The following is an 18,142-nucleotide window of genomic DNA, read 5'->3' as shown; positions in this document are numbered from 1 at the left end:
TCTAACTGGACATTTGGAGACAAGAGAAATTTCTGTCAGATGGATCCATGGCCTTAATGGATGCACTGTGAACCAGACTTGGGCAGGGGCTGCATCTGCTGCTTAGTCCTCAAAGCCTCCTAATCGGAGGCCATGATGACACTTTAGGCCTTCCAGTATCAATGTCAACCTGGATCTTATGTCCAACAGTCCTTGAAATGTAAGGGTATTTCTCTTTCTTGATTGTATGGTTACTGAGTGAATGGCTAGAAGTTCCTTTAGGAAAAGACTGGGAAATTACTTTCTATGTATTTGTGGTGGTACCGCAGGATCCTACCTTCTCAGGACCCGGCTTCTTCTTTAGTCCATGATTCTGGGTCTGAAAACTGGTTCAAGATTAGAAGCCAAGCAAGGTGTGGTGATTTTATTTTTAACTGGGGCTGCTGCCTCAGCTTCCTGGTTCTCTATTCTTGCTTTCTTCTGATTGTATAGACAATGATTACCTTTGTTGGATGTTCATCTACCTTGCTTCTAGGGATGGTGTGCTCTTTGAATCCATCTCCAACACTCTACAGAGTTCACACACACACATAATCACACATGCGCACACACACACACACTCTAATGAATGAATGCTTCCATCTCTGGCCTTCAGGATTCTATAATCTGCATTGCTAACAGTGAGGTTACTTCTATAGCAGAATTTCTTATCAGTCCAGGCCTTTAGAGGACACTCACCACAGAACTTCTCAGTGATCCTGCACATTCTTTTTTATTTTTTCAAATCCATGCAACACATTGTCATCAGCAGGTTTCTAGCATTACACAGTAAATCCACTCTAGGCTGGCCGCTTCTTTCAGCTTTTGATCCCTCCTTTCTGTCATTAGGCACAATAGTCCTGGCGTTTCTACTGCATTTACTGAGAACCATTTTTTTTTTTTTTTTACAAGCAGGAGAATCCAAACAGTGTGTTGGGTTCTTGCCAATGTGTAAAGTTTCTGCACTTTGGAAAAATGCCCCAAGATCAATGAACTCTCCTTTAGCTAATTTCGTGTCCCATGCCCCTTGATCCAGAACTCTCAGAATCTAGTTCTTTATGGGACAGATGTTGAGTAGATGGCAGAGCACATAATGTTTGGCAGAACAAAAGCCTCTGCATTGTCATCAAGCAAGAAGGATGTGCTTATTCTTAATAAGGAGAACTGGGAGTCTTGGAAAATCTGGGGATTTAGATGTTCTAAAGCATCCAACCAGATGTCTCCATCCAGTGTCTCAAGATTCTATTCTTTTCCAATCAAGGCCATGACCTGGGCATAGAAGGTAATTAGTTTGAGAATTTAACCATCTTTGGAGCTCTACTATCCCTACAATTAAGTCTTGGACCTGAAACTTAGTTTTTTGTGCTCTCGAGTTGCAGGATATGAGAGGTTCTTCATCTCCTCTTATGGAGGCACTTTGGCTTCTACAGTTAGCCTTTATTTGGTCAGATATAATACTCAGCCTTTAATAATCTCTCTCCAAAGCACCAATTTCTTCTAATAACAATCTTAAAATTGCCTTAAAATTATATCACCTTAAAAGTACCACCTCTCTCACATTTCTCAAGCACCTGATACCATATCCTTTCACCAGTGTACCACCTCATTCAGGTTTGGTGAAAGTTTTAAAAATTGCTATGGGGTGCATGGGTGGCTAAATCAATAAAGTGTAAGACTCTAGGTTTTGGCTAAGCTCATGATCTCAGGATTGTGAGATTGAACCACATGTCAGGCTCTGCACTGGGTGTAGAGTCTGCTTAAGATCTCGCTGTCTCTCTCTCTTCCTCAGCAACCCCCCTTAAAAAAATAAAAAAATAAAAATTGCACTGCTACTCTGTGCAATGGCTGTTTGTGCTCCACCCATCCCAGCACTGCTGAGCAGATGGTGGATAGTTCAGTTTCAAAACTATCATCTTAGCATCTTCTTTCTCACATCCCTTCTGGTGCCAACCACTGCAGGTTAGGTTACCTATAAAGTCTCAAAATGGAGACGTGCATGCAAAGCTTACTATAGAGCACTAGGTCAGGATCAACAGAAAGGCATCAGACCCTTGGGCATCTCTGCAGCTGGGATGGGCCCTCCAGAGCTGCCCTAAGTTGAGAAGTCAAGTCTTGCTTCTTATGCCCCTCATGGAGCAGTAATTGGATACATGCTGCCCCCGGAAAGGGGACATGACCTGAACCTGAGATAATTCCCAATAAGGGGTGACAATTGAGAGCTGCCAGGTGACAGCATTCCAAGGATCTGTCCTTGGACAGATAATAATAGAAGGATAATTTCTTCTATCCAAGGGGTTCAGGTGATTTGGGAAACACATCATCTGTGGTAGTCACAGTGAGAAAGAAGAGAGAGATGAGACAAGTTTGAGCACAAGATAGGGTATAAAAACTACCACAGTGATGCCAGATGCTGTAGAAAACATTTTATTGGAGACAATGCAGAGCTGGTTCTGAAGCTGAAGAATCTAGGATGGACAAGAGAAAGCCCATCCTTCAAAGGATGCATTGTCCAGGTGTCATGACCTGAGTGCACTACAAGTCAGACAGCAGGGAAGTTTCTGTAGGATCTAAATGATAGAGAGGCTCCGGGTCCCACTACCATGGAGATGTCCTTCTATTCTTGCAAGGCAGTCTCCTGCTCTCACTCCACCTTAGAGCTCATAAGCCAGAATGACAGGTCACTGTGTGTATGGGAGGGTAAGTTTCATGGATGAACACTGGTCTCAAAAGACTTGGAAACTGACAATACGTGTTTGTCACGGTGGAGGGCAGGTGTTATAAGGTGGAAACTCGGCTGTATGGCTACCATCCCACTGTTATTTCTACACTTTTAGAGTGGAAAGAGAAGGGGGAACATTCTGTCTGGAACGTTCTTTTTCAGGATGTTGTGGCAGACTGAACCATCCTCATGGAACGCTGATTTTCTTTTGATGGACAGGACCGATTAAATTTATTTATATTAGAGGTCTAAGGATTTAGAGGTTCCATTCTTTTGTTCTTCTTCCACATACGGATTCTTGCAAGGAGAAATAGCAGTAGTCTTCTGAATATAAATCTGCTTGGTAGAGAGTGGGAACTCTGGCGGTACAGCATGCTTTGGTCAAGGGCAGGCCATTTAGAAGAATGTGGTGAAATCTGGAATTTTTTTAAAACACGTCTTCTGATGAGAAGCAGGGTTGCTCCTGCCTTCCTATTTCATTTTGAGCTGTTTCAGGTAGACCAGGATGTCTTCCTTGACAGTGCTGATGGGAGTCCGGTGGAACCAGCGCAGGACAGGGACCCCATCAGACCCCACCAGGAACTTCTCAAAGTTCCAGCGGATATCGTGGACCTTTACAGGATCCCAGGAGATGTGTCTGAAGGAGCCTAGAACCTCTGAGGGGTGAGGGCAGGAGAGCTGGAGCAGAAATGCAACAAACAGCGTCATTTCTGCTACTGTCACCCACAGGGGAACTGCTCCCTCCCATGCCTATATATTCTAATTTCTTGTGATTCTTAACAAATCCTTTGGATTGCCACCACATCAATGATCAAGACAGTTGTAGATATAACAGTAAAATCCTGTTCCCTCTTCCTGTGCCCCTGTGCCCCCGGTGATCACAAAGCAATGCTGTTATGGGTAAGATATGTCACTTCTGTTGGCTGTTGGTTTCCTTTTGTGCAAAGTCAACAATTTAGATTAGAATGGGGTTCCCCAGGTCTTAGGGCTCCCGGGCCAGTAGCATTCCAAAAATATCTTTGGGATCAACGTGTAGTTCCAACATTTTGTTTTGTCAAATTAACAAAACTTTTGAGAAGCATCATTTAATTTAAAAAAGATTATTGTAAGAATAAATTACAAATAGGTCCTAATCTTAGAATAGAGGGAAGCCCTTATAAGTCAGTTGAGTTTATGAAACCCTCTGACATTGTACTATTTTCTTCAATTTGCTGAAGGTATATAAAAATCTCTGAGCTAGGTGCTGGCCCACTGTCTAGCATTTAGGAACAATTAACGCTGGTGGTTAGGGACCCTGTTAGCCTCCAGTTCTCTATATCTGGAAGTCAGTGTTTCATAAAAGGCACTTACTACGTGGTATTAGCCTATTTATTTCTATGCTCCTCTCTCCAATAGGAACCATCAAGGACGAGGGACTGTGTCTTATTCTTCTTTATATCAGTATTATTTAGCTAACTGCCTCATATTCAGAAAATGTACCTTGATGAATGAAGGTTAATGAGCAAAAGAGGGTGGTCCTTGGAAACACAGCCACTCTACACAGCCCTCTCCATCACAAAAGCCAGAATCTCATAAATACTAACAAATTAAACCCAGGTCCCTACACTAATGTGTAGACCTCTAGCCAAGAGTCCAATGCCACTTCCAGGCATGACCCTTGGGTCCATTTCCAGGACAATAACTCTACGATAGGAATGCTTGGGAAGAAGAGGTTTGGGTCAGTGATTCACTCACCTTCAAGAAGGTGAAGACTTTCTGTTCTTTTTCACCATTCACATCCCCTTTCTCAAAGAGCTGGAAGTTAGGGACATAGCCTCTGCCTGGACGGACGTACCTAAAATGAACCACAGCATTCCCAGGAAGCTCCAGAATGTAGGAGAGGAGGCTACAGTGGGGCACCAGGTCTGGGGTTCATGGGAAAAGCAGGAGGAAGGGCAGAGATGGAAAACAGAGCTGAAAAGGGAAAATACAGGCCATTTCTAGACTGTGGGCTCCCTGATTCACAAAATTCTTCTCTTTACTGCAACCTGGCCCTGTGTTCTGTGTACAGCCTCTGTTCCGGCTTCCTCTGCGTTCCTGCTCCTTTGCGGTCCAGCAACATCTCATCTCAGAGAGGAGAAGAGTCCCTGGACACTGCCAGACTCACATCAGGCTAGGACAAAACTGATGTCAGCTTGCAGGTGCCCCTAATCTGCCACCCACTCAGGGAGTCCTCAGCACAAAAGTGGCTCTGCAGTCTGAAAAAAGGTAGGCTTCCTGTGGGGTTCCTAGTAGGCACTTACTTCAGCCCCGGAAGGATCTCTGAGTTCTCTCCTGGCTCCTGCTTCCCAAATTGGTTGCAGGGAAAGCCCAATACAACCAGGCCCAAGGGCTTCAGCTCCTCCTGAAGTGAATTCAGTTCTGTGGGTAGATAAGGGACAATAAGGAGACCTTGTGTAGAGAAAGATCTGTGGGATTGACCCATTTTCAGGGCAACAGAGCCCTAGGGGAGGAAAAATCTCTAGATTGGAAAGACTCTCAGTGGCAGGGCTGCAGTTAGATGCTGGAGCTCCAGACATGCATTCCAGAGCCTTTTGTTATAGGGTAATAGTTCCCAAATCTCTGGCACATCAGAATCAACTGAGAGCCCTTTCTGATAAATAGGGAAGATCAGTTCCCATCCCAGAGAATTCTGATTCCCTTCTTCTGAGATGAGCCCCAGTCTTTAATATTCAAAACTTCACAGGGTTATTGTAGATTGTAAAATGTATAACTGCAAGTGTATGGAGGGTTATTGATGGGTACAGTTTCATTTTGACAAGATGAGAAAGTTCTGGAGATTTGTCTCATAAGAATGTGAATATACTTAACACTACTAAGGAGTACACTTAGAACTGGTTAAAATTGTAAATTTTATATTACATCTTTTGTTATATACACACACACATGCACACGCGCGCACACACACACACACACACACACACACACAAGCTTGCCTTCCCTGGTTGGTTACTTGCTAAACTGAATCTGTCTTTTTTAAAGGAAAGGACATGGGATCCCTGGGTGGCGCAGCGGTTTGGCGCCTGCCTTTGGCCCAGGGCGCGATCCTGGAGACCCGGGATCGAATCCCACATCGGGCTCCCGGTGCATGGAGCCTGCTTCTCCCTCTGCCTGTGTCTCTGCCTCTCTCTCTCTCTCTCTGTGACTATCATGAATAAATAAATAAAATCTTTAAAAAAAATAAATAAATAAATAAAGGAAAGGACACAGATGAGGAGAATGGGTTTTTCTCCTCTGTACAGACTGGGTGCTCTGGGTGGAGCAGGGATAAGCCTGACAGAGGCAAGGAGAAACAGAGAAATTCTAGGTCCAGCTTCCTGGAACAATCCTCAGGATGTTGAAAAGACATTCCTCACTGACATAGCAAAACACAAGTTTGCTCCTGCCTTCTTCCACTGTTTTCCAATTTGATTGCTCAGCTTTTTATAATCAACTTCTCTGTTAACGCTTTCTGGGCTACATGGCTTCAGTCCCCTGACAAACACCAGCCAGTACCACTTAGATTCTGCCACAGCCAACTGGTCAACTGGTACCACCTCTTAGTCCTGTTCTTTTCCTTTTCCTTCCTTCCTTCCTTCCTTCCTCCCTCCCTTCTTTCCTTCCTTCCTTCCTTCCTTCCTTCCTTCCTTCCTTCCTTCCTTCTTTTTTCTTTCTTTTTTTAAAAACTAGAGATTGGGGATCCCTGGGTGGCGCAGCGGTTTGGCGCCTGCCTTTGGCCCAGGGCGCGATCCTGGAGATCCGGGATCGAATCCCACGTCGGGCTCCCTGCACGGAGCCTGCTTTTCCCTCTGCCTGTGTCTCTGCCTCTCTCTCTCTCTCTCTCTGTGCCTATCATAAATAAATAAAAATTAAAAAAAAAAAACAAACTAGAGATTGCCTTCCTGATTCCATATAGTTCCTCAGTATTTCTCCCCACATCCTTCCCCTCTGTCCTCAGTCACCGTACATGATCACTTCCTCTAGGAAGGAGACAATAAATTAGGAATCCTGTCTTCCAGTCCTTGAGCAACTAACTATTGCTTAGTGTCCTTGTCTGTTATGTACAAAATGGGAACTGACTAAATTGATTTTTAAAGTCAGTGTAAGCTGGTAAGATGAATTATGGTCCAACACAATGTTATTCAGCCTTAAAAAAGAATGAGGAGATAGTCTGAACTCTAAAGTACTTTATTAATTAAGACAAAGAGCAAAATGGGATGTAGTATTTATATTATCTTATAACTGGGTGGGAGAGAAGCAGAAAAAAACCTCTACCTATGTATTCTCCTCTGAAGGGAGGTGGGAGGAGGTGGAAAGGCTTCTCACTCTAAACTTTTTGATTCACATAATTTGTGAGCCTTGTGAATATATTACCTGTTTACAACATAATCAAAAACAACAAAAAATGAAGTTATTATTAGTTTAAATATAAGTCCCTCTGTTTCTGGCAACATTCATCCTATTCACTATTATTATTATTTTTTTTAAGTAGGCTCCACTCCCAGCATGCAGCTCATCACAGGGCTTGAACTCAGAACCCTGAGCATAAGAGTTAGATACTTAACCAACCAAGCCACCTAGGCACACTCCATCCTACTCATTATCCATTGCTTTCTAAACCACATGGTCTGAGATATGAGAAAGATAAAATCTCTCCTTGAGTAACATACAGAGAGGCGGAATCTCCATCTAGGAGGCCTTCAGTTGGAGCAGGAAGATTCCCCCATCACCACCTGCTCTACCAACTCTCCAGCCAAACGCAGCTCCAGGTATAAAACCCCATCCCCCTCTCTCTGTCTTTGTCAGTTACCTGTAAAACCCTAGAAAAGTTTCAAAAACATTGTTTCTGTCTCTTGTATTCACAGAGGAGAGTTCTAGAATCGGTGGAGAGGCTCCTAGTCCTCAGAGATCTATTGATTCTCCTGGAAATTCTCAGGAGCAAAGCAGAAGCAGGACATGGGGAGGGAATCAGCAAACTTTTTCTATAAAGGTCTAGATAGTAAATACCTTAGACTTTATGAGCCAGGTGGTCTCTGTCACCATTATCATCAACTTACTCAACTCTGCCTGGAGGCGTAAAATCAGTATGAATGGGCATGCATGGGCATGGCTGTGTTCTGATAAAACTTTGTTTACAAAAGCAGGCTAGCCAGATTTGGCCTGTGGGCCATTGTGGCTTCTGACATCAGGGAACCAAGTCACTTGACCATGAGCATTTATTTTCATATGTAATTAGAATGTAATTCTAATTATGATTTAGAATATAGTGAGCTGGAAGATTCAGCCCCAAGGAGATCTGGCTATGAATTCTTACCAGGATACTGAGCTGTCAGACCACAATAGGTGGCCACATTGACAAAAAGAACATGCTTGCCCGCATACTGCTTGAACTGAATGCGTTCATTTCCATTGAGAGTGAGGGCTTCATATTCATAGATGGTTCCTTTCACATCTTTATAGCAATCCATCTAGAAGATTTAAAAAAATGATGATATTAATAACAACAATTCCTAACATCAGTGTAAGCTTTCAAAGCACTCCAAGTAATACCTGCATTAAATGAAAACAAACCAGGAAACAAACAGGAGTTATCTAAGGTGTGTGTGACAGGATAGAAAGTTAAGTCTTGTGATTTAGAAGCCAGTGGTTTTCAAGCAACAGTCAAGTCTCCCCTCCTGTTATCCTGGAAGAGGCAGGACACCAGGAAATGTGCTGGGATAAGATGAACAGAGCAGAGATTCATGAACTGGGATGGGAAGTTCTGGAAGGAAGCAGGGGCGGAAGAGAAAAGCCCACTGCCTTTTGTGCTTCTGTGAGGATGAGGATATTCATTGGCTCTGGGTTGGAGATATTCTGTCTGGATTTTCCCAGTGAAGGGAAGGTTTGGGATTGCTTATATAGTGGCAAGAATTCTGATCTGGGAATCAGAAGCCAGCTCTGTAGTCAGATTCCCTTGTGAATCTGGGCAATTCTCATCCTTGACATTCAGTTCCCCCACTGGTAAAATGACATTCACCTACATTCCTGACAGGTCCTCAAGGGGCCTTCCCAGTTTAACATTCCAGAATCTAATATTAGCCCTGCCTGAAACAGTGTTCTCTCTCCTGTCACTCTCATTCTCGCATGATAGTCCTACAAGCCGCTACTGTGGAACTCTTTCTGTGGCTCCCAGCAGAGGAGGTGGAGAGCCCAAATCCACCTGCTAGTGCTACTAAAATCTATCTGGCAGCACCCAGCTGCACATAACCAGTGCTCCCCATCCCACTGTGCTCTAGGTATCTAATATTTGCCTTCACCACTGGCCCCATCTATTCTATTCCTCCCCAAATCTCTTGAACATATTGGAGCAGAATTCCATGTAACACAAATAAATTCCACATAACAGAAATTAGTTGTCCATGACATTCTTGTCGCCTGTTCTTCGGTTAAATTCCTCTGCAAGGCAGATCTCACCTTATTCTTCCTCCACTGTATCTATATAGGGTCCATGAAGGACTCCTTTTCCTATCTTGGGAAAGCTGCTGCCAGTTGCTCATGGAACACAGGGAGTACAAAACAGGAAGTGTGAAAAGGAAGCCACCAAACTACATGGTGAGAATGAGGAAAGAGGAACCGATCAGAGAAAGGGGAGAAGGACATAATCTGATAAGGAAGGTCTAGATTTAAACTACGATTAAATCAGACTCCCTGGAAATCCAATGAACTAGAAAGGATTTCAGCCAATCACTACCTGTCCGGATGCAACACAAACAAAACCAGACTTTCTCCAACTTTCTAGGCCAACTGCTTCCATGACTAGCACACCGGACTCTAGTACTCGGTCCCTGCTCTGGGGCAGAAAGGTGCCTTCTCTGTGCAGGCTTTTGCACTTTCCCCTGAGTGCATACACAGACACATGCCAGCAAAACTGAGATGTGCATAGAGAGAATACTGTATGAAAATATCCATCTCAACTTCCATAATGCCAGGTGCTAAGTTAAACATTTTAAAGAAATTGTCTTTTTTTTTTTCCTTTGTACTGCAATGAAAATTACTGAAAATCATGTTAAGTAACCAGAGTATGGGAATTTAGAGAGACTCTGAACTGGAAAGCCCTTTCCAGGCCAGCTTACTCCTGACACTCATTGCTGCTTCAAATGTATGTAAGTCCATATGATATGTCTCTAATACCTCCAGACTCAGTTTTTTATTAAGCAAATTCTATAGCTGAGGATCCAGGGTCTTCATACTCAACTAGGCAGCACTGAGTCACAGAAAAGCCACACCAATTCTCAAAAGTAGAGTCACCCAGGAGGTTCTCTGGTCAACTTCAGAGTGGTAGGAAGATCTTACCAGAGCTGCCTTTTACTGAGCACATTATATGTGTCATAATTATTGTTCACCTACCCACAAGGTAGATACGGTTGTCTACAAATGTATATGAGAAAGCAGAAGCTAATAAAGGTAAAGGGACTTGTCCAAGACCAAAAATGATTGCCCCACTACACGGATGAAAGGTTGCTTGCCTCTCACTTCATGATTCCATCTTGCCTCCAAGTCATCCAGATCATTGCTCTCCTTCCCAGTGCTGCCCCTCCCTATGTTATACACACATTTCATCAATAAGGCAACTGAATTATGAACTAGGACTAGACTGATGCCAGAATCCAAAACCCCTGATTCTAAATCTGTTTGTTTTAGATCTCCAATTCCTATCTATCTATCTATCTATCTATCTATCTATCTATCTATCTATCTATCAGAGTGTGTGCTCACACACACACATGTGTGCATGTGCACGGGAGGTGGGGAGAGGCAGAGGGAAGCAGACTCCCCACTGGGCTCAGTCTCAGGACCCTGAGATCATGACCTGAGCCAAAGGCAGATGCTTAATCAACTGAGCCACCCAGGCGCCCCTAGACCTCCAATTATTTTTGCCTATGTTTTATGTTTTTCGGATTAACTCTCCGATTTTATCCATCTGCAAAAAACCTTCCACATTGGTTTTTTCCTTCTTGTTGTAGGTGTCCCACTGAGCTGCATCAGAGATGACCTGGCTCACCCTCTCCTCCAAACCTTGCCACCCACCATGGTGCCCACTGCTTCCCCTGTCTGGCGCCCAGCTCTGATGCAGATACTGACGTGTTGGAAGAGTATCCAGGTAATCCTAACTAGAGATGGAGGAGAGCAAGGACTGCAGGAAGGAGACTCTTCCCTACCTATATTCAGCCCAAGGAGCATCCATTTATAGGAATGAAGAAGAGGCAAGTAGAAAAGAAAGGTTAATGGAAAACCCCAATATGAAAGAAAGCAGAGGTCAGAGTCTTACAAGAATGACTGGAGCAGGACAGAACAGTGACTCCACCTTGGGGCCCTGCCCCACCCTCTCTGGAGGCTGCTCACCTTTGTCTTCTCAGGCTTGGCATTTGTCTGCACAAAGCTGACTAGCAGAATAGGCAAAACGTAGGAGGCCCCTAACCATGCAGTCATGACTAGTCCGTAGATGTAGTTTTTGAGGCTGGGATCTCACACACACCCTGTCAAGCTTTTGATCCTCTAGCCAAGGCTGTGCACACCAATTGCAAGGATTTCTGTGGCATGAGTGGGGATGTAGAATTTAAACCACATCCTCACCCACACACACCCCCATGGGCATTCTGTGCTCACCAGTGCGATGAGGACCTGGGACTCATATAAATTCTGGCAGAATTGTGAAAAGGTGAGGGCAAGCATCCATGGTCTTGGAGATTACTGTCTGTTTTAATCGAGTGAATAGTAGTGTCCAGATGCAGACAAAGCCTCCCCAGCTTTTCAGTAGAGTCACTACCAAGGGAATGACATTGACATTCCAGATACCATTCATAATATCATGATTTGTGGACCATTTAGGACCTCTCCAAGAGAGATGGAAGGAACATGGCCCTGAGGAGGAAAAGATATTCACAACATATGTGAAAGAAGCACATTACTATATTCATTACACAACTGCCTTCAAGTGATTACAAATCAGTAATTACACAACCAGCCCAACAGACACATGGGCACCAGACAGTAAACCAAATGGCATTTGTGCTGGGATACAATGTTCCTCCTCAGCAGTAATCAAAGAGGTATAAATAAGAAAAGATGCATTCTGTATTTATCAGATTGGCCTAAGTTAAAAGGCATGGTGTTACCCCAGGCCTGAGTTTCGAAGATCTGGTATAGGAGGCCCCACACACCAGCCTAGGGAGGGGAAACACTAGGGCCGCCCATGTTCCGGTTATTATCTACCGTTCTGAATGCAGGTCTTTTAAAAGTGCTCTTAATCCCTTGAAGCCCCAGGCCTGAGAAGGATGAGGAAAGGAGACACAAATTCCTCTAAGAATAAAAATGCTTTGACGCTCAGCTCAGGGGCATTCCAGCAGCTCGATAGTCTCTGCTCACGGGGGTACTTGCTGGGGGCCACAGACCTGGAGCCCAGGAATTGCTGGATTTCCCACTTACAGAACATAGTCTGTCCCCACCCCCACCCCACCCCAGGGGAAACTCACCCAGGTCTTCCTCCCTCCTGCCTACAACACTATCCACCTTTGGACCTCAAGTGCTGGGGGCTGAGCTCAGGCACTCCGGAACCCATTGTTATTGATTGATCTGCATAAGGCCCCTCTCTTGCTTTGTCCATTATTCCCAGGCTTTGACTCCCAAACCCCATTCTCCCGCTGGTCTCCCCATGAGTAAAATACGTTTAATATCTCTATTGTTTGTATTCTTGAAAAACCTGTGCCTTCCTCATCAGATTATTAGCTTCTTTTTTTTTTAATATTTTATTTATTTATTCATGAGAGAGAGAGAGAGAGAGGCAGAGACACAGGCAGAGGGAAAAGCAGGCTCCATGCAGGGAGCCTGACGTGGGACTCGATCCCGGGACTCCAGGATCACACCCTGGGCCAAACTCAGTGCTAAACCGCTGAGCCACCCAGGCTGCCCAGATTATTAGCTTCTTGAAGCTTAAAACATCACTCACCACCACCCCCCATATGGACGTCAGATTCAAATGATTAATTAAACTCCTAAATTTATGGCACTTGATCATCATTAGGCTGTGCAGAGACTGTCTTAGTTCATTAATTTTTTTTTAAGATTTTTTATTCATTCATGAGAGACGCACAGAGAGAGAGAGAGACAGACAGACAGACACAGGCAGAGGAAAAGCAGGCTCCATGCAGGGAGCCGGACGTGGGACTAGATCCTGGGTCTGCAGGATCAGGGCCTGGGCTGAAGGCGGTGCTAAACTGCTGCCCTCATTAATTTTTTTAAAAGTGGATGTGGAGCCTAAAGTGGGGCTGGAGCTCACCACAGTGGGATGGAGACCTGAGCTGAGATGGAGTCAGATGCTTGACCAACTGGGCCACTGAGGCACCTCTTATGCTAGTTTTTAAAAAAATATTTTATTTATTTGAGAGAGAGAAATGAATGGTGGGGAGAGATAGAAGGAGAGGGAGAAGCAGACACCCTGCTGAGCAGGGAGCCCCATGCCCCATGCGGGACCCCATCCCAGTACCCGGAGATCATGACCTGAGCCGAAGGCAGACACTTCATAGACTGAACCACTCAGGTGACTCTTCAGTTAATTTTTTAAAAATTGTTTTCTGTCCCCGCATCCACTCACACTTTCCTGGCCGTTGGGGGGACTCGTGTCAGGAAACCTCTCTAAGGCCTGGAGGGCTGGTGACCCCTGGTGACCTCCGAGGTCAAATGGCTAAAACAAGGCTGCATGTCCGTGGGGGTGGCTGCTCCTGAAGCTTAGTATCCCAAGTCAGAGAGGACAGCAGCTGCCTGAGCTCCGCTGAGAGGCTGGAGACCCGGTCCCTGAGCTGGACGGGGCGGGGCGGCTTCCCAGGCCCTGTCCCCTCAGCAGCCCCCCTCGGCCACCACTCGGAGCGCTGCCCCCGTCTGCTGGAAGCCCCGGTGCTGGGGCTCGGTCCTCTGAGCTGTGGGGACAGCAGGAGCATCCTCAGCTCCCCGCAGAGGCCGCTAATCTGAAACCCGGACCTCGGACCACCCCCTCAGCCCGCTTCCCGCCCCCCCTGCTCAGAGAACCGTGTAGATTGAAGTACCGGCCCCAAGAGTGTCGCTTTTAATTGTTACTTGACGATGCTCTCAGTTCCCTTGGCCTCCCGGAGCCCTGTGACTCGCAGGTCACCTTCTGTGCCTCCGGGTCGCCTTTGGGAAATTCGCAGAAGGAGATGAAACTGACAGGGCGGATCCAGGATAATAAAGATTCACTGAAACTCCAAGCGGGGACCTGGCCCCAAGGTAAACGCCCCGTTTCCTCAACAGGGGAAGAAACCAGCGCTCAAGTAGGAACACTGAGGAGGCCCCCGTGGTGGGAGATCACCCACGCGGCTCCTCACCCTGTAATTCCTCGCTCTTTTTGCCATTCTCTCTCTCTGCTCATCACATGAGGGCGCCTAGAGTAGAAGAGAAACTGGTGTCAAACTCTGCCTCAGCGGTCCCATCAAATGGCCTAAAACCTCCCCAAGTCTGTGTCCCGTGGTCTCCGTCTCCCTGGAGACAGGACCTCTGTCCAGGATGAGGCCACAGGAGGCCCGGGGGTGCTGCCTGTCTGGGTGCACCTGCTGGCATCAGCACCCGCTGCCTCCTCTTCCACCATCCGCCGGAGCACCCCTCAAATCCCTGTCACTTCCTTTCTGGAATGTGGAAACTCTCCTGCTTGTCTTCTCCCTTCCAGACTCCTCCCTTCCGGCAGCCACTGGAGCCTCCAGACCTCCGCCCGGTGACACCCCTCCACCCACACAGCGAGGCCGACCAGTTTAGGTGAGTCCCCCACCCGGATTCTGCAACGTGTACCCAAACCTCTCCTGACGGTGCTCTCTACCTCCTTCAGGACTCCCTCCTGTGACTCTTCACACACACGAAATGCACCCCTTCCCTAAAACACACCTCCTTGGAGTTTTAGGGTTTATTTTGTTTTTTTGAAATGGGGAAATTCAGCTCAGAATCATTTTTTAAAATTTAAATTCAATCAATTAACATAATGTATTATTAGTTTCACAGGTAGAGGTCAGTGACTCATCAGTTGCATGTAACACCCAGTGCTCATCCCATCACATGCCCTCCTTCATGCCCATCCCCCAGTGACCCCACCCCCCACCCCTCCCCTCCAGCGACCCTCAGTTTGTTTCCTATGATTAAGAGTCTCTTATGGTCTGTCTACCTTACTGATTTCGTCTTATTTTAATTTTTCCTCTCAGGCAGCCCCGGTGGCTCATGGGCAGTCCGGGTGGCTCAGCGGTTTAGCACCGCCTTGACTGTAGGGCGTGATCCCGGAGACTTGGGATCCAGTCCCAGGTCGGGCTCCCTGCATGGGGCCTGCTTCTCCCTCTGCCTGTGTCTCTGCCTCTCTCTCTCTCTCTCTCTGTGTCTCTCATGAATAAATAAATAAAATATTTTTTAAAAAAGTTTTTTTCTCTCTTCCTCTAGGATCCTCTGCTTTGTTTATTAAATTCCACATAATGAGTAAAACACACTTATTTGGACTTAGATTTTTTTTTAAGATTTATTTATTCATGAGAGAAACAGAGATGTAGGCAGAGGGAGAGGGAGAAGCAGGCTTCCTGCAGGGAGCCCTGTGGGGGGTGAGAATCCATCTTGGATCCTGGGATGATGCCCTGAGCCGAAGGCAGACCCTCAACCTCAAAGCCACTCAGGCGAATCTGGACTTAGAGTCTTGATCTTGGAGGTCAATTATTCTGAGTACTTTGGGATTCTACCTCCCCTGCTCCAAATTATCTATATTTATGCTCACTGAGAGGACAGGGAATGTAATTTTATCGAACAAGTGGAAATGTTTGTGACCTGAGCAATAGCTTTAAGGCTGAAAACCACTCTGGATCTAAATTGGCCATAAACTCTTGTCATTTTCTGACTTTAAAAATCCTACAATTGCAAGTAGTCCATAATCCTAATAGATAAGTTGGCAAGCATCACTATGTCTCAACACTGCCTCTTTTTTCCCATTCAGACTCCACGTTTTCCTTGAACTAGGACTCTTAGGAGGAGAACTTTCTTGCCCAGGGTCATGTAGCTAGTGAATCTTTTATTTAAAGACTCAAAGAAAGCCCTCAGACTCCTGCCAATTTCAATCAATACCAATTTCTTGTGTTTTAATTAAAAGTAGCAGAAGTTTGGTTCCTTTGATCATAAAAGAAATTTTTGCTGCGATGCTGTCCACGTCCTCACCCCACGTTCAAACCCAGCCTCTGCAACCCAAACCTGACTTAGAGATTTGTGTCCCCATTTACTTGGGGGCAGTTTTCCCTGAGTGTTTTCTCTGAATTAGATCAGAGAAATGGGTATCTGGGATACCCATTCAGACCGCCAGGATTTTCTGGGTACAAGTGTGAGAAGCAGAAGACCTATTCCTAAATCTGCAACTTTAAAATAATATTTATATAATATTTGGAGTTCACGAATATTCTTTACATCAGTGATCCCCACATAGCCCTCCCCCTGAGTCCCTGACAGAGGGAGAACAGGAGTTCCTTGCTCAAATTTGCAATGGAAAAAGTGAGGCTCAGAAAGGGGATGGGACTTGGGCAAAGTCTAAGAAGAGTGTAGACCTAGACCATAAATTTGAGTTTTTTTTCTTTTTTTAGATTTTATTTATTCATGAGAGACACAGAGAAAGAGGCAGAGGGAGAAGCAGACTCCCTGGGAAGCCTGATGTAGGACTTGATCCCAGGACTCCAGGATTTCGACCTGAGCCAAAGGCAGATGCTCAACCACTGAACCACCCAGGGGCCCCATAAACTTGGGTTTTTATTTCAAATTCATTTGTCTCTCCACTCGGCTCCATTCCCCATAAAATATGTTTGGAAATGGAGGAAAGTCCTAGAGAGACCACTTTTGCATTTGTCATACTCATGTTTTCTTAACCTTCTGACTTCCCTCCTCAAACATGCTGAGGTCTGGGGCTCCCTCCAGGTCGAGGCTGATTGTGGCCCTGGGCCTCACAGAGGCAGCTAGCCCAGGAAACGTAGACTTTCTGGAGGTTGTGTCAGTGACACTAGCTTTCCTCCCTGGCCCCCTGGGGAGGAGGAAGGCTGGAAGAACTCTGCTTCTTGGGGTTAGGCTGGGGAGGCAGTGAGAGGAAGGATGTGTGCTCCCCTAGGCAGTGTTCTTTCTGTTACTCCTGCCCTAATGGGCTGGGGGAAGGCGTGGGAGAGAGCTCCATGTCCATGCACAACCACCGGAATCTGAGGAACCCACACCATTCAAAACCAGAGCGCTCCCACCTGCAAATCTCTAGTCTGTGCCTCCGGCCCTTGCTGCTCCCAGGGAAAGAACAAACGTGCTATATCAGCAAGCACACCCTGCAGCCATCACTGACAGCTTTAATAGGACAGCAAGGCATTGGGAAAATACCTCCCTCAGCCTCAGTTTGCCCATTTATAAATCAGAAAATCACAAAAGTCCCTTCTAAGGCTGATATTCTCAGCTTATTTTCCCAGGTTTTGTGAGATTCTGATTGCCTCTGAAGCTGATTTGACCAGTTATTACTCTAGAAGGTTGGGAGACAAGAGTAAGAATCAAGGAATGCTATGAGCTTGGAGTTCTACTGTGTCATATAGGTCATGTGGGTCATGTAGGTCATGTAGATTTTCCAGCCCACAAATGTATATGAGAGAACCAGATGCTCAGGAGAGTGGAAAGATGGCCTGTCCTAGTTTAAGGCTGGGACCAGACAGCTGCAGCCACAACTCTGCCCTCACAACTCTCCATCCACATAGCAATCAGATGAGATTCAGAACAACAGATTTGAGATTGAGACGCTTGGCTTCTTCTCTCCCATTCTACAGCCCATTGGCCTGTGGCACCTCATGAAGGGCATTCCAGGCCAGTAGGAAACAGCCGGAGTTGACCTAGAAACTCCCCGCAGTTGTCCCAGGGACACCTAGGGACAAGGTGGACTTGCTTTCTGGTTCAGATCAACAGAGTCAAGAAATTTTTACAGAGGAAGCGGCACAATGCTTAGAATTTGCTTCAAAATGATTCTGCGTGTATGTGCACGTGGAGCGTTGGGGGCAGTGGAAAGAAGCACAGGTGGATGCAGACAAAATGAAATTAGCCACCACTTGTGCTGCTCACAGCTGATGTAGTAATAGGTGTGTGAGGCGAATCATATGCTCCTCTGTAGAGTGTGCATGTTTGGGATTTTCCATTATAAAAGTTTTAATTGAAAGTAACATGCTGGAGGGCACCTGGATGGCTCAATCAGTTAAGCATTTTCCTTTGACTCAGGTCATGATCTCAGGGTCCTGGGATCTAGCCCCACATCAGGCTCCCTGCTCAGCGGGGAGTCTGTTTCTCTCTCTCCCTCTATCCCTCCCCCTGCTCTCTCTC

General features: G+C 45.9%; 1 protein-coding gene across 1 annotated transcript; it reads right to left on the bottom strand.

Annotated features, from left to right (window-relative positions):
• Positions 1-2,426: 2,426 nt before the first annotated feature.
• GPX5 (glutathione peroxidase 5) lies at positions 2,427-11,298 on the bottom strand. Its single transcript, NM_001003213.1, is given in 5 exon segments — positions 2,427-3,415; positions 4,472-4,571; positions 5,020-5,137; positions 8,070-8,223; positions 11,138-11,298. Coding segments are annotated over 5 exon segments (666 nt in total). The 5' UTR covers positions 11,225-11,298; the 3' UTR covers positions 2,427-3,208.
• Between the last annotated feature and the right edge of the window lie 6,844 nt (positions 11,299-18,142).

Source organism: Canis lupus, chromosome 35, assembly GCF_011100685.1.
Source record: "Canis lupus familiaris isolate Mischka breed German Shepherd chromosome 35, alternate assembly UU_Cfam_GSD_1.0, whole genome shotgun sequence".
Taxonomy (NCBI): domain Eukaryota; kingdom Metazoa; phylum Chordata; class Mammalia; order Carnivora; family Canidae; genus Canis; species Canis lupus.
This window is presented reverse-complemented; position numbering and strand designations above follow the sequence as displayed.